We start from the raw sequence: 20,472 nt of genomic DNA on the forward strand, positions 1-20,472 counted from the left end.
GATTGGAAACAGCATGCCGCTTGGGGCAGCATTTCAGGAATGTGACGAGGTATCAGCATTACGTTGGAGAACAGCCCAAATGACGGGCTAAGACGTATGCCACTTTGGTGAAACACACATGCACGGACGAATGCAGGAGTCGAACCCATGATCAGCAGACGTTGTATATTTCTAATTTGTGTAGTATGTGGCCCCGACTGACGCATCGCAATCAACGAGTACGAGTAGGACAAGACACAGCAAGGTTCATCATCGTAGCGAGACTGCTGTAGGCCCAGGCAACTAAGGAACAGACTCTTAATTTGGAAACGGCTACTCTCATCAAATATGAGGAATTTCCGGTGAAAACAATGGTTTATGTTATATTTGTGTTTTCCTAAACTGTTAGGAGGATGACAGGGACTAAGTCTAAGCCAACATCACTCAGGCTGTAAACATTTGGGATACAAGCAAGACAGTCAGATCTGTTGTTGGTCACCAGCCGCTGATGAAGCAGTCATGAACGTTGGTTTGCATACTACACCTACACTGGAGAAACAGCCATTAATATCTGGTCGGTGGTTGGCAAGATTGACCTCCCAATGCTTGAATGAAACGAGTCACCAAGTCAGTAAGCCGAGATTAGTGAAATCAGAAACAATTACACATTTGTGTATTGATATTCGAATAAAAGATACAAGTTCAATAATCAAGAAACCTTTCGACGCGAAATGTGGCACCAAGATCTATCCAGTTATCCCTTTGTGTTTATGACAATTTCAAGAACCTAGAATCTGTTTCCCGTTGGCGAGGCTTTGCACATCCGTCGCGCTGTGGCCATAGCTCTGCGTGATTAATGGTATTGGCTCTAGGTGACAAATGGGTTTTTTCGTACCTGAATTGTCCCATGGAACACAGGTTGATTCCTTGAAGTCTGTGGGATAGAGGGCCATTCAAAGTGCAATTACCATCGAATACTCGGCAACCGAAGAAGATCAAACGGGCAAAGAACATTGAGAGGGTGTTTAAAAATAATGGTAAAATAACATATGACGGCTGTGTTTATGTGCCTGACTTACGAAACGTATACGATACCCTGCGTTGTGGTAGTTTATACCCACGAGAGTAACTGTATGTTCGTTGGTCTGGGGCCAGTAATATGTCCCGTCTGTTACAACTGCCTACAGGGGGTTGTGCTCGTTGTCACTCTAGGTCTGGGCGTTATTATTGCGCCGTGGCGTTAAGTGAGACATTGACTCCGTGTAATTGGCTCTCAACAAAATAGGAAAATCCGCGAACGTGTCACTCACTAGATTTTCTGGTCCTTCGATCACTTCATTGTCTGGTTTGTTTAAAGGCTGCCGTCGCATGGCAGGAGTACCGCTGTGCGACGTCACGCAACAAATACTTATTGCACATTGTGTGGGTTGCTGGTGATACAAGTAGGGCAGGACATGCTTACCCTTTCGTGAAAACCTGGTGTCATCAGTAAGCAATTCGTACCATTTTCACCGCTGTTTTACCTTTTACGCCTGGAATCTGTTCCGATGGATAATCGAGAATGGTTATTCTCTGGCGTTGACGTTTTATATTAACTTCAAAATGAAACCGAAATTCTACCTTGACATTTATAAAATTCTACATTCTAATTGGACTGATGTAACGAAGTGGGAGAGAAACACTGCTTGTGGTTTTGATACAGAGGTCCATCCATGGTGAGACCCAGAATGTGTGGAGGGCGTCATGAAAAATGATAAATATAAACTTCTTTGGAATAGGCCCGTATACAGCCTCAGACTTATCCGGGCCAAAAAACCTGATCTTGTCCTTTTTGATAAAAACAATTAACTCAATTATATATATCATTGAACTATCTGTCCCTTTTGACACAAATGTGATTCACAAGATTCAGGAAAAACAAGGCAAATATGCTAACCTCGCTTTCGAAATGTCAAACCATTGTTCTTGGACCCTGAGCCGATGATGAGCCAAACTAGCCTGACCATGCCAGGATCACACAAACCCTCTTTGCTGCATTTACTTATTTTAAATCTGTATAATATTAATATAGATATACAAATATATACCAATAACATTATTTAAACAATTTCATTGATGCATTGATATTCTTGAACATATTTATAATGATTGAAGAACTTCTGGTACTTCTAGCGGTTCCTGATTTGATTTAATAGATAATCTGCCCGAGCGAGATGTGTACATGGCTGACTTACTGTGTGACTGAAAGCTAGACGAATATTTAATAACAAGTGAGGAACTTTTCAAGTCTATGTAACCAGTGTCTCGCTGTCAACAAACTTGTAAAAGTATGTGACTTATATGGCCTAAGCCTAATTATCCATCAGAGCGTTTGTTTTATTCGGAGTTTGCCCTTCTTAAACTGTTGCTTCCGTTATTCTGTCAACTTAATAACACTCTTTCAGACAACCTAAAGTTTGAAGTTCTCCAACTGTTGATGATTTATCTTCTTCGCGTCTCAATGTAAGAGCACAGCATCCTTGGTACTGCGTGTGAGCAAAGTACCCGCAGCTCTGTCAATCTGACCTTCCTACACTCGGCTTCACCAGACGAAGGTTATTTCGGGACAGTCACACTAAAACATACAACATTAGCTCTATTTTCTTGCACTCTTGTCTTAATCGGCTCGTTCCGTTACACCTCGGTTATTTCCGGGCACCCAGTAGGATATCGTGCCCCATGGCTTATAGCTCTCGATCAACACATAACCCAGACAGTTATGCTAGGATCAGTTGAAAGACACGGTATCACGGCAGGTGAACTATGTACAGCAGCTAACACACAGAAGAGGCCTGTAAGGTGTGGACAGATTGTATAGCCGTATTCATTTCTCCTCAGTGCATGTCTCGGGGGGTTGCTGAGTTTAACGTGTACTTGTCGCTGGTATTACATTTGACGTCGGGAGAATTACAGTTCCTAATAGTTCTGTGTTTGCTGTTTGTGTTTAGCCTGATGCCACAGGGCCTTACCTCTTTGCATATTGCCCCTACTGGGATGCGTCTTTGTCAGCATGATGCTACCACCACCACCACTACGACCACCACTACCTCCACCACCACTATCACTACTACCATCATCACCACTCTTCTACCAGTACTACCACCACTACTTCTATTAGTCTACTGTACTACTACTACTACTACTACCACCCATGTGTATGTGACTAGTGTGTTGATGTTTAGTCATCCCCTCGCTTTATACAGCAACATATGAACATGAACGTGTTGGCTATGGTAGACGAAGGAGGTTTATGCATTGACTCAAACCTCAGGATTCTACACGTCCCTCACCTCAACATTCGGTAGAGATAAAGACAACAACCACAAATACACAAATAGAAGAAATGTAAGTAATATCCGGAATAATCAACATTATAATTATTACTCTGGATCGAGACACGCCATTGATGACTCGATAACTGTTCCTGGCTTCCCGATCAGTGGAGCCGCCACCGACAGGCTGCCATGAGGATCACAGCGAGCTCTTCCAGATTCCCCCATTATTCTCCAGCGCTCCATACAGCAGTGACTGCACCAGGCACCACAGGGCTTTATGACACAACGACCTTCCTTCCCGTTAATAAACACTTCACGGAAAAAACTTCTCAGTAAACACGCCGGTGGTCGTTGCTCTCATGATTTGCAATGCTCTTTAATGAAGAAAATAGTGGCATAACAGTACATCTGAAGCTTGGCTTCCCGTGTGTTAGCCATTCAAAGTATGCTATCAACGTAATGGCCAAAACGCTATTTCCCCTTGACATTTCCGTTGTATCGTAAACGTGTTTATTTGAATTCTTTGTGAAATTATTTCTGGACAATCAAATTGGTACTCGGTGCCAAGTTAAATATAAAAAAACGACCTATCCCAATCTCCGGGCTGGGTATGTAAATTAATGCTACAGAATATGTCTAATGAGCATCATTGTTACACAGTTGAGCCCAAAGGTAATAAACATGGATCTATGTCAAATAATTTGAAGCATAAACCATTCTTCTTCCTCCGCTGATGTTCTAACACGTTGTGTTTCCTCGCTAAGGATGCACACTGTATATGTACATATAAAATACTTACTTTCTTTGATGCAAACAGTTTACTATAAAGATCTGTTAGGGCCTTCATCGACATTTACTTCACAAGCGATAGGGACGAAATTGATACACGCTTACCATTATCAATAAATTTTCAACGTCCCCAACACCAAATGTAAAATGATAAAATATACAGATGCCAGTGAACGTTTTACCACAACACAAGGCAGGAACCTAAAAGACAGTTCCTACTGTTGGCAACCATGGGTTGCTGAAGATCTATTCTAACCCGGATCTTCAGTGGACAGTTTATAACTCTATCAAGATACACATGTTTTACGTAGAAGAGAAAGGGGTACAGTTCGCAGCATGAAATATAGTCAGTTCATTGAGCCGACCATTTTTTATTACGGAGTTGAAATTAGAAAACCAATTGTCGTGGCACTGTAGCTCACCTGGAAATGTAGTCAACAGTTTCAACTGTCACCAAGACAGATACTTGAACAGATGCCGCAAGAAGTCATATCCGAATGTATTTTGCATAAATACTGACACTTCGTACTTCTTGCCATACTGCATTTCAATCACGACATTTTAATCTCAAATTTATCCAGAAATAACATAATTTTTATTCTGTCTGAATCTGGCAACTGCTCACAACAAAAAGCTCAGGACGCGAAATTCCGAAAAGACACGAACAAACAAGGCGGATTGCCAGATTTCTACAATAACACATAGCCAATACTCTGATACTTAGTAACCACACTATTCCAAAACAACGAGTTAATGCAATTCCATAACACCACGTCCCATAATTATTTCACTCGTAACATTATTAACGTAAACCATTCTTGGGGTAACACAGACGTCATCATTGACGCCATATTGTACTGACGCAACAACCCATACTTGCTGCCATCACGTTGACGTTAGTGATCAATATTCAACACAGTACCTCTTTGGTACAGCTGTTCAGGAAGTGCTGGACCCTCGTTCCCTAAGTTCAGTATGACACACTCATTTATGTTACACAATCTATACACTCCACGTTGTAGTGTGAAGGGACACTTGGGAAATTAGACACTGTTGACAGCAACATATATCTTATTGCTGACTTACACGACTGTACCCGATGTATGTCAGACATATTTGCTCATGGAGGACTGGTGTGATTTTGCCATCCATGAAGTTCTTTTACCACACTTGCATGTAGGCACCTACATCTGTGGCGCTCATATAGCCAACGATGTCACAGCGATGACTTCCGCTGCCGTCCCAGGCTGATTATACGACTTAAACTTTGATCTCAGTCAAAGTAGATGAAAGGTCAACATGTTTGTTTTTTAAATTCCATTTAAAATTATCAGTAGTATCAGTGCAGTAAAACAGATTTAGCTTCAAGGGAAACCGTTTTTGAATAGATATAATTGTTAATGGTTGACCATGACTGTGGACTATCTGCATTGAATTTGATCAAACCCATTCTTGAAAATGGGTAATGAAATCAACATGAGAAAAACAATTTAAAAGTGAGAAATATTTTGTGTAATAAAATATTAGACTATACGTTATTCCATAAGGGCGCACCTGGTATGCGAAGCAGGGACGCCGAAAGGACGCTACTATGCACTGCCGTGGGTCACTGGAGCACCAGTGTTCCTTGATTTGTGATGAACTGACAGAATTGTTATTGAATCATGGCAAGAAAGAATGATGCTTGCGGCAAGATGTAATACGAGATAGTGAGGTGATGACACGACGCAGTGTTGTGTAAGGGGAATAATGAGATGACGCAGTATTATGTAAAGAAATCATGACATGATGCACTATTGTGTAAGGTGAAACCATTCATGATACGACACAGTATTATGTAAGGAAATCAAGACATGATGCAGTATTATGTACGGAATTCATAACATGACGCAGTATAAACTCAGGAAATCCTGACATGGCTCAATATTATGCAAGGAAATCCTGACATGGCTCAATATTATGCAAGGAAATCATGACATGACGCAATATTATGCAAGGAAATCATGATATGACGCAATATTATGTAAGGAAATCATGACATGACGCAATATTATGCAAGGAAATCATGACATGACGCAATAGTATGCAAGGAAATCATGACATGACGCAATATTATGTAAGGAAATCATGACATGACGCAATATTATGCAAGGAATTCATGACATGACGCAATATTATGTAAGGAAATCATGATATGACGCAATATTATGTAAGGAAATCATGACATGACGCAGTCTCCAAATGAATGATCAAATCATCAGCATACAAAAGCAGGAATAGCTCCATTAAATCCTGTTGAGATTCCCCTCTCTCCCATCTGTTGGATATCATTCTCCCACTGATTAATAAATAGTGAAAACAAAATAGGGCTTAAAATGCAGTCTAGTTTATTACCACTGAAACAATTAAATTAATCCCATATACTGTTCTGTGATATTTTAACCAAAAATAAAGTTTTAGAGTAAATATCCTTTATGATAGTAAGTGTTTCTCAATTATTTCCGTGGGCGATGGGGTAGCCTAGTGGTTAAAGCGTTCGACGAAGACCCGGGTTCGATTCCCCGCATGCGTACCATGTGCGAAGCCCATTTCTGGTGACCCCCGCCGTGACATTGCTGAAATATTAAGTAAAGCAAGGTAAAACCACCCTCACTTTCACTCACTCACTCAATTAATTCTGTTTCAGTGAAGTCAAACCAGAGCATTCTAGAAATTTATAAACAACCAAATATATCTGAACTACAGATTGCGGTATAAACATATTATCCACGGAAACCTGCCTGACATCACATAACTCCAGAAACTGTTTCAACCTGATATTTAGAGCCTGCGTGAAAAGCTTGCCACAAATATCCATAGGAGTGATACCCCGATAGTTATTTACATCAATGACACTCCATGGAGGGGAGTCAAAAGAGTAACAAGGCATGGGATTAAAACATTACTGCCATATCTTAAACTACAAAGACACCATCAGGACCTGGCGCTTAATTAAAATGTCGGTAAGATACATTCTTTGTAGCAGGATCACTCGGATTACTTGAGGTTGTATGCATCCCTCGTCAGCTCCGGCTCGTGGTACTAAGCCTAACGCTGGACGCATACAATCCCATGTACCCCTCATGATCCTGCTACAACTTATGGTGATGCCTGGTGCAGTCACTGCTGTATGGGGGTAGAATAGGTCTTCAGCAACCCATGCTCGCCTTAAAAGGCGACTATGCTTGTCGTAAGAGGCGACTACCGCGATCGGGTGGTCAGGCTCGCTGACTTGGTTGATGCATGTTATCGATCCCAATTGCGTGGATCAATGGTCCTGATATCAATCACTGGATTGTCTAGTGCAGACTCGATTATTTACAGACCGCCGTCATATAGCTGGAATATTGCTGAGTGCGGCGTTACACTACAAACAAAGAAACACAGCTGTATGGAGCGCTGGAGAATAATGGGGGAGTCTGGAAGAGCTCGCTGTGATCCTCATGACAGCCTGTCGGTGGCGGCTCCACTGATCGGGAAGCCAGGAACAGTTATCGAGTCATCAATGGCGTGTCTCGATCCAGAGTAATAATTACAATGTTGATTATTCCGGATATTAATTACATTTCTTCTATTTGTGTATTTGTGGTTGTGATCTTTATCTCTACTGCATGTTGAGGTGAACGACGTGTAGAATCCCGAGGTTCGATTCAGTGCATCAACCACCTTACACTACCAAAGTCAACACGTTCATGTCTGTCATATGTTGCTGTATAAAGCGAGGGGATGACTAAACATGTCAGTGTATCAACACATGAGTCACATACACATCGGGTGGGGGAGAGAGGGGCGTGGGGTGGAATCGAGATATTGAGAAAGTAATCATAACAAGCTAATACTACTACTACTACTACAACTACTATTCAGCAACCCATGCTTGTAGTTAGACCGACTATGCTTGTCTTAAGATGGATCTAACTAACGGGCTCGGGTGGTCAGGCTCGCTGACTTGGTTGATGCATGTCATCGTATCATAATTGCGTGGATCGATGCTCATGATATCAATCACTGGATTATCGGATCCACTGACGCAGCCATGTCGTGTCTCAGTCCACAATAGTAATTGCAGATTTGATTATTCCGCACATATATTACTATTACTGAGTATATGTAGAGTGTGTGTATTTGTGTTGAGTGTTAAGGTAAAAGACTTATACACACCGTGTACAGATACATGTGGATGTTTCGTTTCTGGTGACAATTGTGTCCGCGGTAGTATCGCATCCCATGACAGACTGATTATCATCAGACACCTTGAATTCTGCTCCGTCCTGAACTAACACTAGCCTGTGTTTCTTACAGCTCTGATAGTGCGGTATCTGACGAAGAGGTTCATTGGAGATTACGATCCGGAAATGGGTAAGTTTGTATTAAGATGTGTCGTCACAATGCAATCATGTTAGTGAAAAAATATAACACGATAAAATTTATGTCACTGAACTCATTACACAGTATGACAAGACAGAATGCATGTTAGTGAAATCATTACACAGTATAAGACGGCAGAATGCATGTTAGTGAAATCATTACAAAGTATGACACGGCAGAATGCATGTTAGTGAAATCACGTGACATCACGTCTTATATGTGTCGGAAATAATGACATCACGTCTTATATGTGTAGGAAATAATGGCATCACGTCTTATATGTGTTGGAAATAATGACATGACGCCGTATATGTGTTGGAAATAATGATATCACGTCTGATATGTGTGGGGAATAATGACATGACGCCGTTTATGTGTTGGAAATAATGATATCACGTCTGATATGTGTGGGGAATAATGACATGACGCCGTTTATGTGTTGGAAATAATGATATCACGTCTGATATGTGTGGGGAATAATGACATGACGCCGTTTATGTGTTGGAAATAATGACATCACTTCTTATATCTGTGGTAAATAATGATATCACGTCTGATATGTGTGGGAAATAATGACAGAATGCATCTTAGTGAAATCATTACACAGTATGACACGCCAGAATGCATGTTAGTGAAATCATTACACAGTATGACTAGATAGAATGCATGTTAGTGAAATCACGTCACGTCACGTTACTCTCGGTCGCTGCAACGCGTGGAGGAAATCATGATATGACGCTGTATATATGCTGGAAATCATGACATCACGCTGTATATATGCTGGACATCATAACATCACGCTGTATATATGCTGGAAATCATGACATCACGCTGTATATATGCTGGAAATCATGACATCACGCTGTATATATGCTGGAAATCACGTCTTTTATGTGTGGGAAATAATGACATCACGTCTTATATGTGTCGGAAATAATGACATCACGTCTTATATGTGTCGGAAATAATGACATCACGTCTTATATGTGTGGGAAATAAAGACATGACGCCGTATATGTGTTGGAAATAATGACAGGACGCCATTTTTGTGTGGGAAATTAAAAAAATGACACCGTATATATTTGGAAAATAATGACATCACGTCTGATATGTGTGGGGAATAATGACATGACGCCGTTTATGTGTTGGAAATAATGACATCACTTCTTATATGTGTGGGAAGTAATGACATCACTTCTTATATGTGTGGGAAATAATGATGCAGGTTGTGTAAGGGGGGCATCATGATATACAACCCCGGAACCTCCCAACTGTTTCTCCGTGAACTGCAAATGACGCAGGTGGCACAGTAATACATGGAACTATGACAAATTATATAATATATATTGAATTGTTGCAAAGAACGAAATGAATGTAAATTAAAATGAAATTCTAACGCTTTAAATCAATAGCTGGGTGTCGCGTTTTTTGGATCAGGTGTTGCTTCATGAGAACACATCCGCTGAGAATCTCATGTTTCACCACATATGCTATGGATCCTTAATCCCATCCACCACCTCATCGCAACGGCTTAATCATCTTCACCAAAGGAAAACGTTCTCACGACAATTTCCGTTAAACATGCTTTTTAGCATGAGGAGGGCGTATCCTGCCGTTTGTCATATTACGGATTAACTGAATCCAATTTGAAACACTTCGCGTCTAAATTGTCAATAGCTATCCCTGAACCTTAATAATCTTTTCCTTGCATCAAACTCGCGCCTGTGTGTCGTGGAAATGACATATCAGAAATCCATTACTGGTTATTTCAATTGGCCGGAATACACTGTTGAAAAGTTTTTGCCTTGGCAGAATGTCTCTGATTTAAAGTACATAGAGCTAACAGAAGGTCGTACGGTAATCTGTTTTGCTGATATATCCAGGGACTGGCAAGAACTAAGCCAGGTGATTTGAAGCAACATTTCTTTATTTGTTCTGTTTTATGCCCTCAAATATCAAGGCTTTCAAACATTATTGATTGCACAGCATGAAATTGCTCCTAAAATAAAAATCTCGGCGATGTACATAAAACACAATGACACACAACCTATCATTGCTGGAAAGCTCCAGTGTTTTCGGTTTCGTGATCATGAAGAAACGGCAATGCTTGTGCCAAACAAAATGGTGGCAACGTAAACAATACCATTTTAACTTGCACTTTGTGCAGTAGTGTTTTGCTATCGGTAATCAGTAAAAGCGAAATGTGTAATATAAAGATATGATTTAAATATAAAGGCAAGCTTTACACAGCCCAACACTCCCTGAATGCTCTGTTTTTCTGAGGACTTTCTTTACTTTCAAACCACGGTTCATACTATCGGAAGCTGATATTTTCTTCTTGGAACTATCAGTGTGGTTAAATGGTAGCTGTCTGAAATATACCGTATATGATTTTATGTTGTTGTCTGCAAAATACCACGACATGGTAATAAACATTGCACCTCCGCCTATCATTCATCTTAGCCCCGGAGTCAGAGCTGAATAAACACAATATGACATGTTTACTGTAGACCACGTGCCTTAGATCAACATGAGAACTACCTAGAGTAAGAGCACATGTTAGCTCCGTCTACAATTAAACACCAGTTAACGCACAACAGATTCAACTATAAACAGGTCTCGGCTCACAGCATCGGGAGCCATAAAATTTACTTTGATCAAATGTTGCTTTTATTAAAACCGACGTTCAGACAGCAGTCAGTTATCGCTGTTTGTTCAGACGAATATGTGCCTATTCTTTCAGTCGGTTAGACTTGGGGCAAAACAGATAGTTTCATGTGTCGACGGAAGAGACTGTCGACTAGCTTGCCATGTTCTTTAGCGTGGCTTCCGGCACGTGTTGAAATCTGAATACATTTATGTTTTTATTATCCTTGAGGTAAATTCATGTTTGTGTTTTTACACCGGCTAAAAACTGATTACACAAATGGAACAAACGCAATACAACGCTTTGATACAAAGATTATGACTAAAATAAACTAGCAGAACCTTGTGTACTACTGAATGGCGAGTGTCTCACTACATGGGTATTGTTAGAACCTGGGGTCTCACTAAATGGGTATTGTTAGAACCTGGTATATAACCACATGGGTATTGTTAGAACATGGTACATTACTACATGGTATTGTTAGAACCTGGTATATGACTACATGGTATTGTTAGAACATGGTATATCACCACATGGGTAATGTAAGAACCTGGTATATAACTACATGGTATTGTTAGAACATGGTACATTACTACATGGTATTGTTAGAACCTGGTATATGACTACATGGTATTGTTAGAACATGGTATATCACCACATGGGTAATGTAAGAACCTGGTATATCACTACATGGGTAATGTAAGAACCTGGTATATCACTACATGGGTAATGTAGGAACCTGGTATATCACTACATGGGTATTGTTAGAACCTGGTACATGATTACATGGTATTGTTAGAACCTGGTATATGACTACATGGGTATTGTTAGAACCTGGTATATGACTACATGGGTATTGTTAGAGCCTGGTATATGACTACATGGTATTGTGAGAACATGGTATATCACTACATGGGTATTGTTAGAACCTGGTATATGACTACATGGGTATTGTAAGAACGTGGTATATCACCACATGGGTATTGTAAGAACCTGGTATATCACTACATGGGAATTGTAAGAACCTGGTATATGACTACATGGGTATTGTTAGAACCTGGTATATCACTACATGGGTGTTTTTAGAACCAGGTATATGACTACATGGTATTGTTAGAACATGGTACATGACTACATGGGTATTTTTATAACCTGGTATATGACTACATGGGCATTGTTGAACCTGGTATATGACTACATGGGTAATATTAGAACCTGGTATATTACTACATTGGTATTGTTAGAACCTGGTATGTGGCCACATTGGCGTTGTTAGAACCTGGTACATTACTACTTGGGTGCTGTTAGAACCTGGTATATCACTACACGGGCGTTGTTAGAACCTGGTATATGACTACATGGGTATTGTTAAAACCTGGTATATCACTATATGGGTATTGTTAGAACCTGGTATATCACTATATGGGTATTGTTAAAACCTGGTTATATAATATAACTACATGGGTATTGTTAGAACCTGGTATATGACTACATGGGTATTAATGGATCCTGGTATATGACTACATGGGTATTAATGGATCCTGGTATATGACTACATTAGTATTGTTAGAACCTAGTATATCACTATATGGGCGTTGTTAGAACCTGGTATATGACTACATGGGTATTAATCGATCCTGGTATATGACTACATGGGTATGAATGGATCCTGGTATATGACTACATGGGTATTGTTAGAACCTAGTATATCACGATATGGGCGTTGTTAGAACCTGGTATATGACTACATGAGTATTGTTAGAACCTAGTATATCACTATATGGGCGTTGTTAGAACCTGGTATAAGACAACATGGTATTGTTAGAACCTGGTATATGACTACATGGGTATTGTTAGAACCTGGTATATGACTACATGGGTATTGTTAGAACCTGGTATATGACTACATGGGTATTGTTAGAGCCTGGTATATGACTACATGAGTATTGTTAGAACATGGTATATCACTACATTGGTATTGTTAGAACCTGGTATATGACTACATGGGCGTTGTTAGAACCTGGTATATCACTACATGGGTATTGTAGGAGCCAGGTATATGACTACATGGGTATTGTTAGAACCTGGTATATGACTACATGGGTATTGTTAGAACCTGGTATATGACTACATGGTATTGTTAGAACATGGTTTATGACTACATGGGTATTTTTATAACCTGGTATATGACTACATGGGCATTGTTGAACCTGGTATATGACTACATGGGTATTATTAGAACCTGGTATATTACTACATTGGTATTGTTAGAACCTGGTATGTGGCCACATTGGCGTTGTTAGAACCTGGTACATTACTACTTGGGTGCTGTTAGAACCTGGTATATCACAACACGGGCGTTGTTAGAACCTGGTATATGACTACATGGGTATTGTTAAAACCTGGTATATCACTATATGGGTATTGTTAGAACCTGGTATATCACTATATGGGTATTGTTAAAACCTGGTTATATAATATAACTACATGGGTATTGTTAGAACCTGGTATATGACTACATGGGTATTAATGGATCCTGGTATATGACTACATGGGTATTAATGGATCCTGGTATATGACTACATTGGTATTGTTAGAACCTAGTATATCACTATATGGGCGTTGTTAGAACCTGGTATATGACTACATGGGTATTAATGGATCCTGGTATATGACTACATGGGTATTAATGGATCCTGGTATATGACTACATGAGTATTGTTAGAACCTAGTATATCACTATATGGGCGTTGTTAGAACCTGGTATAAGACTACATGGTATTGTTATAACCTGGTATATGACTACATGGGTATTGTTAGAACCTGGTATATGACTACATGAGTATTGTTAGAACATGGTATATCACTACATTGGTATTGTTAGAACCTGGTATATGACTACATGGGCGTTGTTAGAACCTGGTATATCACTACATGGGTATTGTTAGAGCCAGGTATATGACTACATGGGTATTGTTAGAACCTGGTATATCACTACATGGGTGTTTTTAGAACCAGGTATATGACTACATGGTATTGTTAGAACATGGTACATGACTACATGGGTATTTTTATAACCTGGTATATGACTACATGGGCATTGTTGAACCTGGTATATGACTACATGGGTAATATTAGAACCTGGTATATTACTACATTGGTATTGTTAGAACCTGGTATGTGGCCACATTGGCGTTGTTAGAACCTGGTACATTACTACTTGGGTGCTGTTAGAACCTGGTATATCACTACACGGGCGTTGTTAGAACCTGGTATATGACTACATGGGTATTGTTAAAACCTGGTATATCACTATATGGGTATTGTTAGAACCTGGTATATCACTATATGGGTATTGTTAAAACCTGGTTATATAATATAACTACATGGGTATTGTTAGAACCTGGTATATGACTACATGGGTATCAATGGATCCTGGTATATGACTACATGGGTATTAATGGATCCTGGTATATGACTACATTGGTATTGTTAGAACCTAGTATATCACTATATGGGCGTTGTTAGAACCTGGTATATGACTACATGGGTATTAATGGATCCTGGTATATGACTACATGGGTATTAATGGATCCTGGTATATGACTACATGGGTATTGTGAGAACCTAGTATATCACTATATGGGCGTTGTTAGAAACTGGTATATGACTACATGAGTATTGTTAGAACCTAGTATATCACTACATGGGCGTTGTTAGAACCTGGTATAAGACTACATGGGTATTGTTAGAACCTGGTATATGACTAAATGGGTATTGTTAGAACCTGGTATATGACTACATGGTATTGTTAGAACCTGGTATATGACTACATGGGTATTGTTAGAGCCTGGTATATGACTACATGAGTATTGTTAGAACATGGTATATCACTACATTGGTATTGTTAGAACCTGGTATATGACTACATGGGCGTTGTTAGAACCTGGTATATCACTACATGGGTATTGTTAGAACCTGGTATATGACTACATGGGCGTTGTTAGAACCTGGTATATCACTACATGGGTATTGTTAGAGCCAGGTATATGACCACATGGGTATTGTAAGAACATGGTATATGACTACATGGTATTGTTAGAACATGGTATATGACTACATGGTATTGTTAGAACATGGTATATGACTACATGGGTATTTTTAGAACCTGGTATATGACTACATGGGTATTGTTAAAACCTGGTATATCACTACATGGGTATTGGTAAACCCTGGAATATCATTACATGGTATTGTTAGAACATGGTATATCACTACATGGGTATTTTTATAACCTGGTATATCACTACATGGGTATTGTTAAAACCTTGTATATCACTACATGGGTATTGGTAAACCCTGGAATATCACTACATGGTCACTGTCAGTTCCTGATTTGTCATAGCAAAGATGTTGTTCGAACCATTGGTCGAACCTGATGCGTTACTTCATGGGAAAATAACGTCTGCCACCTCCGGGTCGCACACATGAGGTGTGCTTCTCATGCTATCTGATGTCAGTCAGTAATAATGGCTGACGCCCTTACTCGTCGAAATGATATATGGCTGAGTGAGTTTTTGAGTTTGAAGAGTAATTCAGTCATATGAGGAGGTTAAATTTCTGTTTAATGAAGGAAAGACATCCTAATTGGGGAGGTGATAAGCACAGTTTTTGTTTTCGAAAGATATCGATACTTTAAGATAGCAGATGTCATCATCATATCACTGGTCTGAACATTACCATAACATATTCCTATTTTAGGATTCATTTCTTCTGCCGTGTCGTCAATTTGACCACACAAAGTATTATCCAGCTGTTGTAGACAGGGCATGTTATCCAATTCACACAAAATCACGATTACAATTATAGGATGAGAAAATTGAACAGATATTGAAAACGACGCCAGGAAGGGAATTTTAAACCATCAGCTAGCAAGGACTGTCAAGTGTAGCCTCGAGGGAGTAACCGATGTAGTCGATACTATTCAACCATCTCGAGGTACAATGCAATACTAGCTCAGTCATCTCACAACTCTCTCTTGGTGATGACGTTCCCTCTTAGCATCCCGTGTGTCAGCCTTCACCCCTAAACCTCTAAACCCTCACCCTCACCCCCACCCTTACCCCAACACAAAAGATATGCGACAAATATGTGATTTGTACCTTATATTACTGCAATGCAGGGAGAGTGACAGAGAGTGTGTAGGTTGTCGAGTTGTTGTCATCTCATGGATGCTTTGTCAATAACAAGACCATTTGGCAACGGTCGTATATCAAGAACAAGATCTCACAATTTCAGGTAATAACAAGGTAACAGTTCCGCTGATCCACCGACCAGGCAGAGACGTCTTCCAGTTCATTACGTGGCTGCAATCATTAGTTTGTCGGATATGGTCGAAGGTTAGCTTAGCAGGTGGTGATTTTATCCATCTAATAAAGCTTGATGAATCCACGTATCGTTTCGGGGCCCTAGAGTAGTGGTTAGAGCGTTCGCTTGTTCGGTTTGCCCATATAGAGTGCAGTGCGTGAGGCCCCGTGAATACTAGTGAATGCACCGTACCCCACTCACTTACAACATATACCGTCTCACAGATAACTGACCACCGTTGTCCACAGTATGGATATGCCATTTAAACTTAAATTTAAAATGAAAACATGTCTTTAAAATATTTTCTTTTCCGCAAAAGAAAGTACACGAGTTTTTTTATGTAATTGAAAATTGATTATGTCTATTTAACTATCACTCATCCCTGCAACAGTTTGTAAAAAGTAATCGGTGGCTGAGTAATTTTGTGTAAAAAAATGGTTTAATGAAGACTGGGCTAAGAGAGGAATTTAAAGTTACATGACGCCTTCCATGATTGTTTTTTTATATGTGCCGAAAAAAAGAATATAAATTTTAAAGATTAGATTCGAAGATATCCATCGGCAGTTGTTTATTGTGCTAATTGTGTGGGTTTTTTTAAAAGTTTTAAATCAAATTATATTATAAAATATAAGACCATGTTGAAATATTCTTAAATGCCAGAACAGTTCATATTTTTATATAACACCGCTAACTTTTCAATTGAAAATGGCTACATAATATCGCTAAAGATTAATTGAACATTATATATGTTAAGATCAGCTGAGTTGTGTAGTTCCTTTTGCTCTTCAGTCAATGTTCGAGAGGAGAGTCGTGCACGTGATGTTATTGTGTCCCTCACATCACGGACCTGTATATCCCTGGTTATCCAAGTCCGTGATCACATTCAGTTCTTCGTGAATCTTATAAATACTCGTAGTTGTGTCAAACTGTACTCAAATATTCTAGAACAGAAAGGCACAGTTGGTGATAAGTGGCATAAATATTGAGAACATGGTGAGTACTTGGTGTCTGCATCAACATTATACCCACAGCATTCATTATACCAGCCTTGCCAACACAGTGGCCCCAGACAAACATATCATCTATTTGGGAATATGTACCCGACACATAATGGCAACCTGTGATAATCGGCGACATCTGGTGTTCATTGAGCGACTCTGAACGTAACAGCTCTCTGCAGAGAATATGGTGGTTGCACTGAGGCCAAAGCGCAATCGGAGGGCATGACACATGATCTCTGCTTCTGCGTTTGCACCATCTAACTGTCCCCAAACATTGACAACGCATGCGCAGATGGTACCACATCAGGTAGATATGACTTGCTCCCATGGCTTTAGACTGACAATTTGTCAATGAAAACATGTCTTTAAAATATTTTCTTTTCTTCGAAAGAACCTTTCCTCTTCTGCTGTTTTCATTTGGCATCAAGCAAACTAGACTTGGCTAGTTTGATCTAGACTTGCCTAGGATTGTAGTAAAATAAATACCTAAAAATTATATATTTCACAGTCATGGCGCAGGACTACTATGGCCTGTAGGGTGGGCTTCAGGATGACTGGTGACCTCGATTACCTCAAGCTATTAACGTCTCGTCGCTCGCCCTTTTCGTTGGTTTAGAGCAAGGTCAGCGGTTCAAGCAACGGTCACACCTACATCGTAGTTCCATATGACGTGGTTATTGTTTATAGCATGTGCGTTAAAGTGGGATGTGACCTGGCCACTGATTGTAACAAAATTAATGTCAACGTCTGTGACGCACTGTCTGTCTGGATACCATGTGTTTTAAGGAAATCCTTTTGTATGTAATTACTCTGTGTTCAAGGTACTAAGTCATTGCCGTTTTAGACCATGTTGTAAACTTCTTGCATAAACTGCCGGACAAAAGAAAGTATTGACCAATGGTGGCTAAAAATGAACAAGAAATGGTTATTCGGTGGTGATGTGTTTGATACGGGTATCATAGTTGTGATTTTACCTTAAGTTTGCAGTGTTCAGCGACTTGTAATTGTTTGGTCAAGTCCGGTTTTCCAATGTAAACCTTCTTTTGCCCGACAGTTTACGTATTTTCATATATTCTTTTGTATCCGCAACGCGTCCGGTTTTGCATTTAAAGGTATTTTCTGTTCGAAAGTTGTACCTTTTAATGTAACCCGTTTTACTGACAATCAATGCCGCTGGTGATTTTGATAATCATAAACTTCATGTTTTCCTTCAGAGCTATCGTGAATTTAGGTTGGAATGGTTCGGAGATCGCGGTTAAAATAAACACACTTCTATCTACCCACTCATTTACCTCTAAGCACGGGATGTGAATTTCAAAAATGTTTTTTTTTATGTTAAGCATTTAGAAGCTAGTGGTTCATACAGACAACTTGGTTTCTGCTTCTAGAGTCTCATACACATTTCGAGGTTAATACTACACATTCATCAAGTGAAAGAATACATGTGTTGAACGTTGACTAGTGTCTCGATGACAAATGAGTTGTATTTTTCATTTCTTTTTGCCTCTTTAGGTGTGTCATTAAAATCAGATCTCAGTGCTCGCTACCGGTACAGGTCTGCGGATATCCATTTACAGGTGACGTCAAAAGGAGATCGCACAAGTGAATGTGTTTTCTAATCCAGCAAACTGGGAGTTCCGAAAGACAGTTACGGGCTGCACTGCTGATTCAATGCCATACAGTCTCGGCCATTTGTTAGACATTCCAGAATTGTCTTTAGTTCAGATTTCACATTTTTAATCTAAAATATTGTCAAACATTTGTCGCCATTTTGAAACTAGTGCCGTAAAGCTGGAGAAAGCTGCTTTCTGGTTGGCTAATGTCAACTTCCTGTTAGGCATTTCATTGTCAGTCAAAGTTCGCAAAAGATCGTACGGACGTGACCTGTGATGGGATGTCCTCGGTAGCGGCGATCTCTAAGATATGATTTTATGGAGATTGCCTTAACTCATAATATAACAAGCCATTGTTTCTCACTCATTCAACTACTTGTGTTTCAGAGGCCATCTTCTCTCGCGCTGGAGTCGTGGACGGCAAACACGTGACCATCAACATCATGGACACGCAGTGGCACGTAAGGCCTGACTCATATAAGCGTCCCCTGCGGAACACGGTTAGTTACTAACACTGTTGCCCTAGACTGCATGCATTAACTGTAACAGACACACACACTGGGAGAGCTATAAATAATGTGTACCCAGGTGCCAAATACAAGACAACGCTTTGGTGCAGGTTGAACGACAATGGAGTAAACGTTGAACAACACAAGGTCACGTTGAACAACGATCGAGTGAATGTTGAACAACACAATATCGTGTTGAACAGCGATCAAGTGCACGTTGAACAAAACGGCCATACAACACAAGCATGTTGTCTCGGCATTTCGTTTTCGAAGTAGAACTAAAGAATCTCCTCCAACCAATACGTCTTCTTGTGCTCATCACATGCCTGACTGGAGGTTACATAACTGATTTGTTACTTGAATGTTTCCCGAAACATCTGATATCTAGAACACTGTTTAGAAAAGACTGACCCTGGTGGCCTGTTGTACAGATCTACTAGACAAGGGGTTATTTATTTGTAAAGGAGGTTGAGATTGACGACGCTTTTAATAAGGCACGTCACGGCACATCAGCTTTATGTGTCAATGTCTGACACACCAGGATCATAGTCAGGGTCAATCCGGGACCAGAACCAACAACAAACGTATGGCAGCCATTGGAAGTGTTTCGAACTCAACTTGGCAACCACGCCTTCATCAGCTGTGTTAGAACAAGTATATTGTCACGTTCTCCTTGATTAGAATACCTTAAGGAGTTTATTGTTGGCACAACACGTGTAAGGCTTCACTGAAGTGATACGTTCCTCGAATACTCCCCTAATGGAAAGACGAGCAGACATAAAATGCACGTCTCGAGACGTGGTTATTGTGTCATCTTTGTGGGCGACGGAAGCCCCAATACTCGCT

General features: G+C 39.9%; 1 protein-coding gene across 2 annotated transcripts in view; it reads left to right on the forward strand.

Moving 5' to 3' along the window:
- The window catches only part of LOC124112847 (ras-like protein family member 11A), a 77,501-nt gene that overhangs the window by 47,663 nt on the left and 9,366 nt on the right, over positions 1 to 20,472 (forward strand). Inside the window, exons 2-3 of one of the 2 annotated variants that reach the window (XM_046473008.2) lie at positions 8,424 to 8,480; positions 19,505 to 19,617. In XM_046473008.2, the coding sequence (XP_046328964.1) occupies positions 8,424 to 8,480; positions 19,505 to 19,617 (170 nt within the window). The remainder of the gene's footprint in view (positions 1 to 8,423; positions 8,481 to 19,504; positions 19,618 to 20,472) is intronic. The other variant, XM_046473016.2, reaches the window with a different exon arrangement.

This window comes from Haliotis rufescens, unplaced genomic scaffold (genome assembly GCF_023055435.1).
Source record: "Haliotis rufescens isolate VD_foot unplaced genomic scaffold, xgHalRufe1.0.p SCAF_5, whole genome shotgun sequence".
In the NCBI taxonomy this organism is placed as follows: domain Eukaryota; kingdom Metazoa; phylum Mollusca; class Gastropoda; order Lepetellida; family Haliotidae; genus Haliotis; species Haliotis rufescens.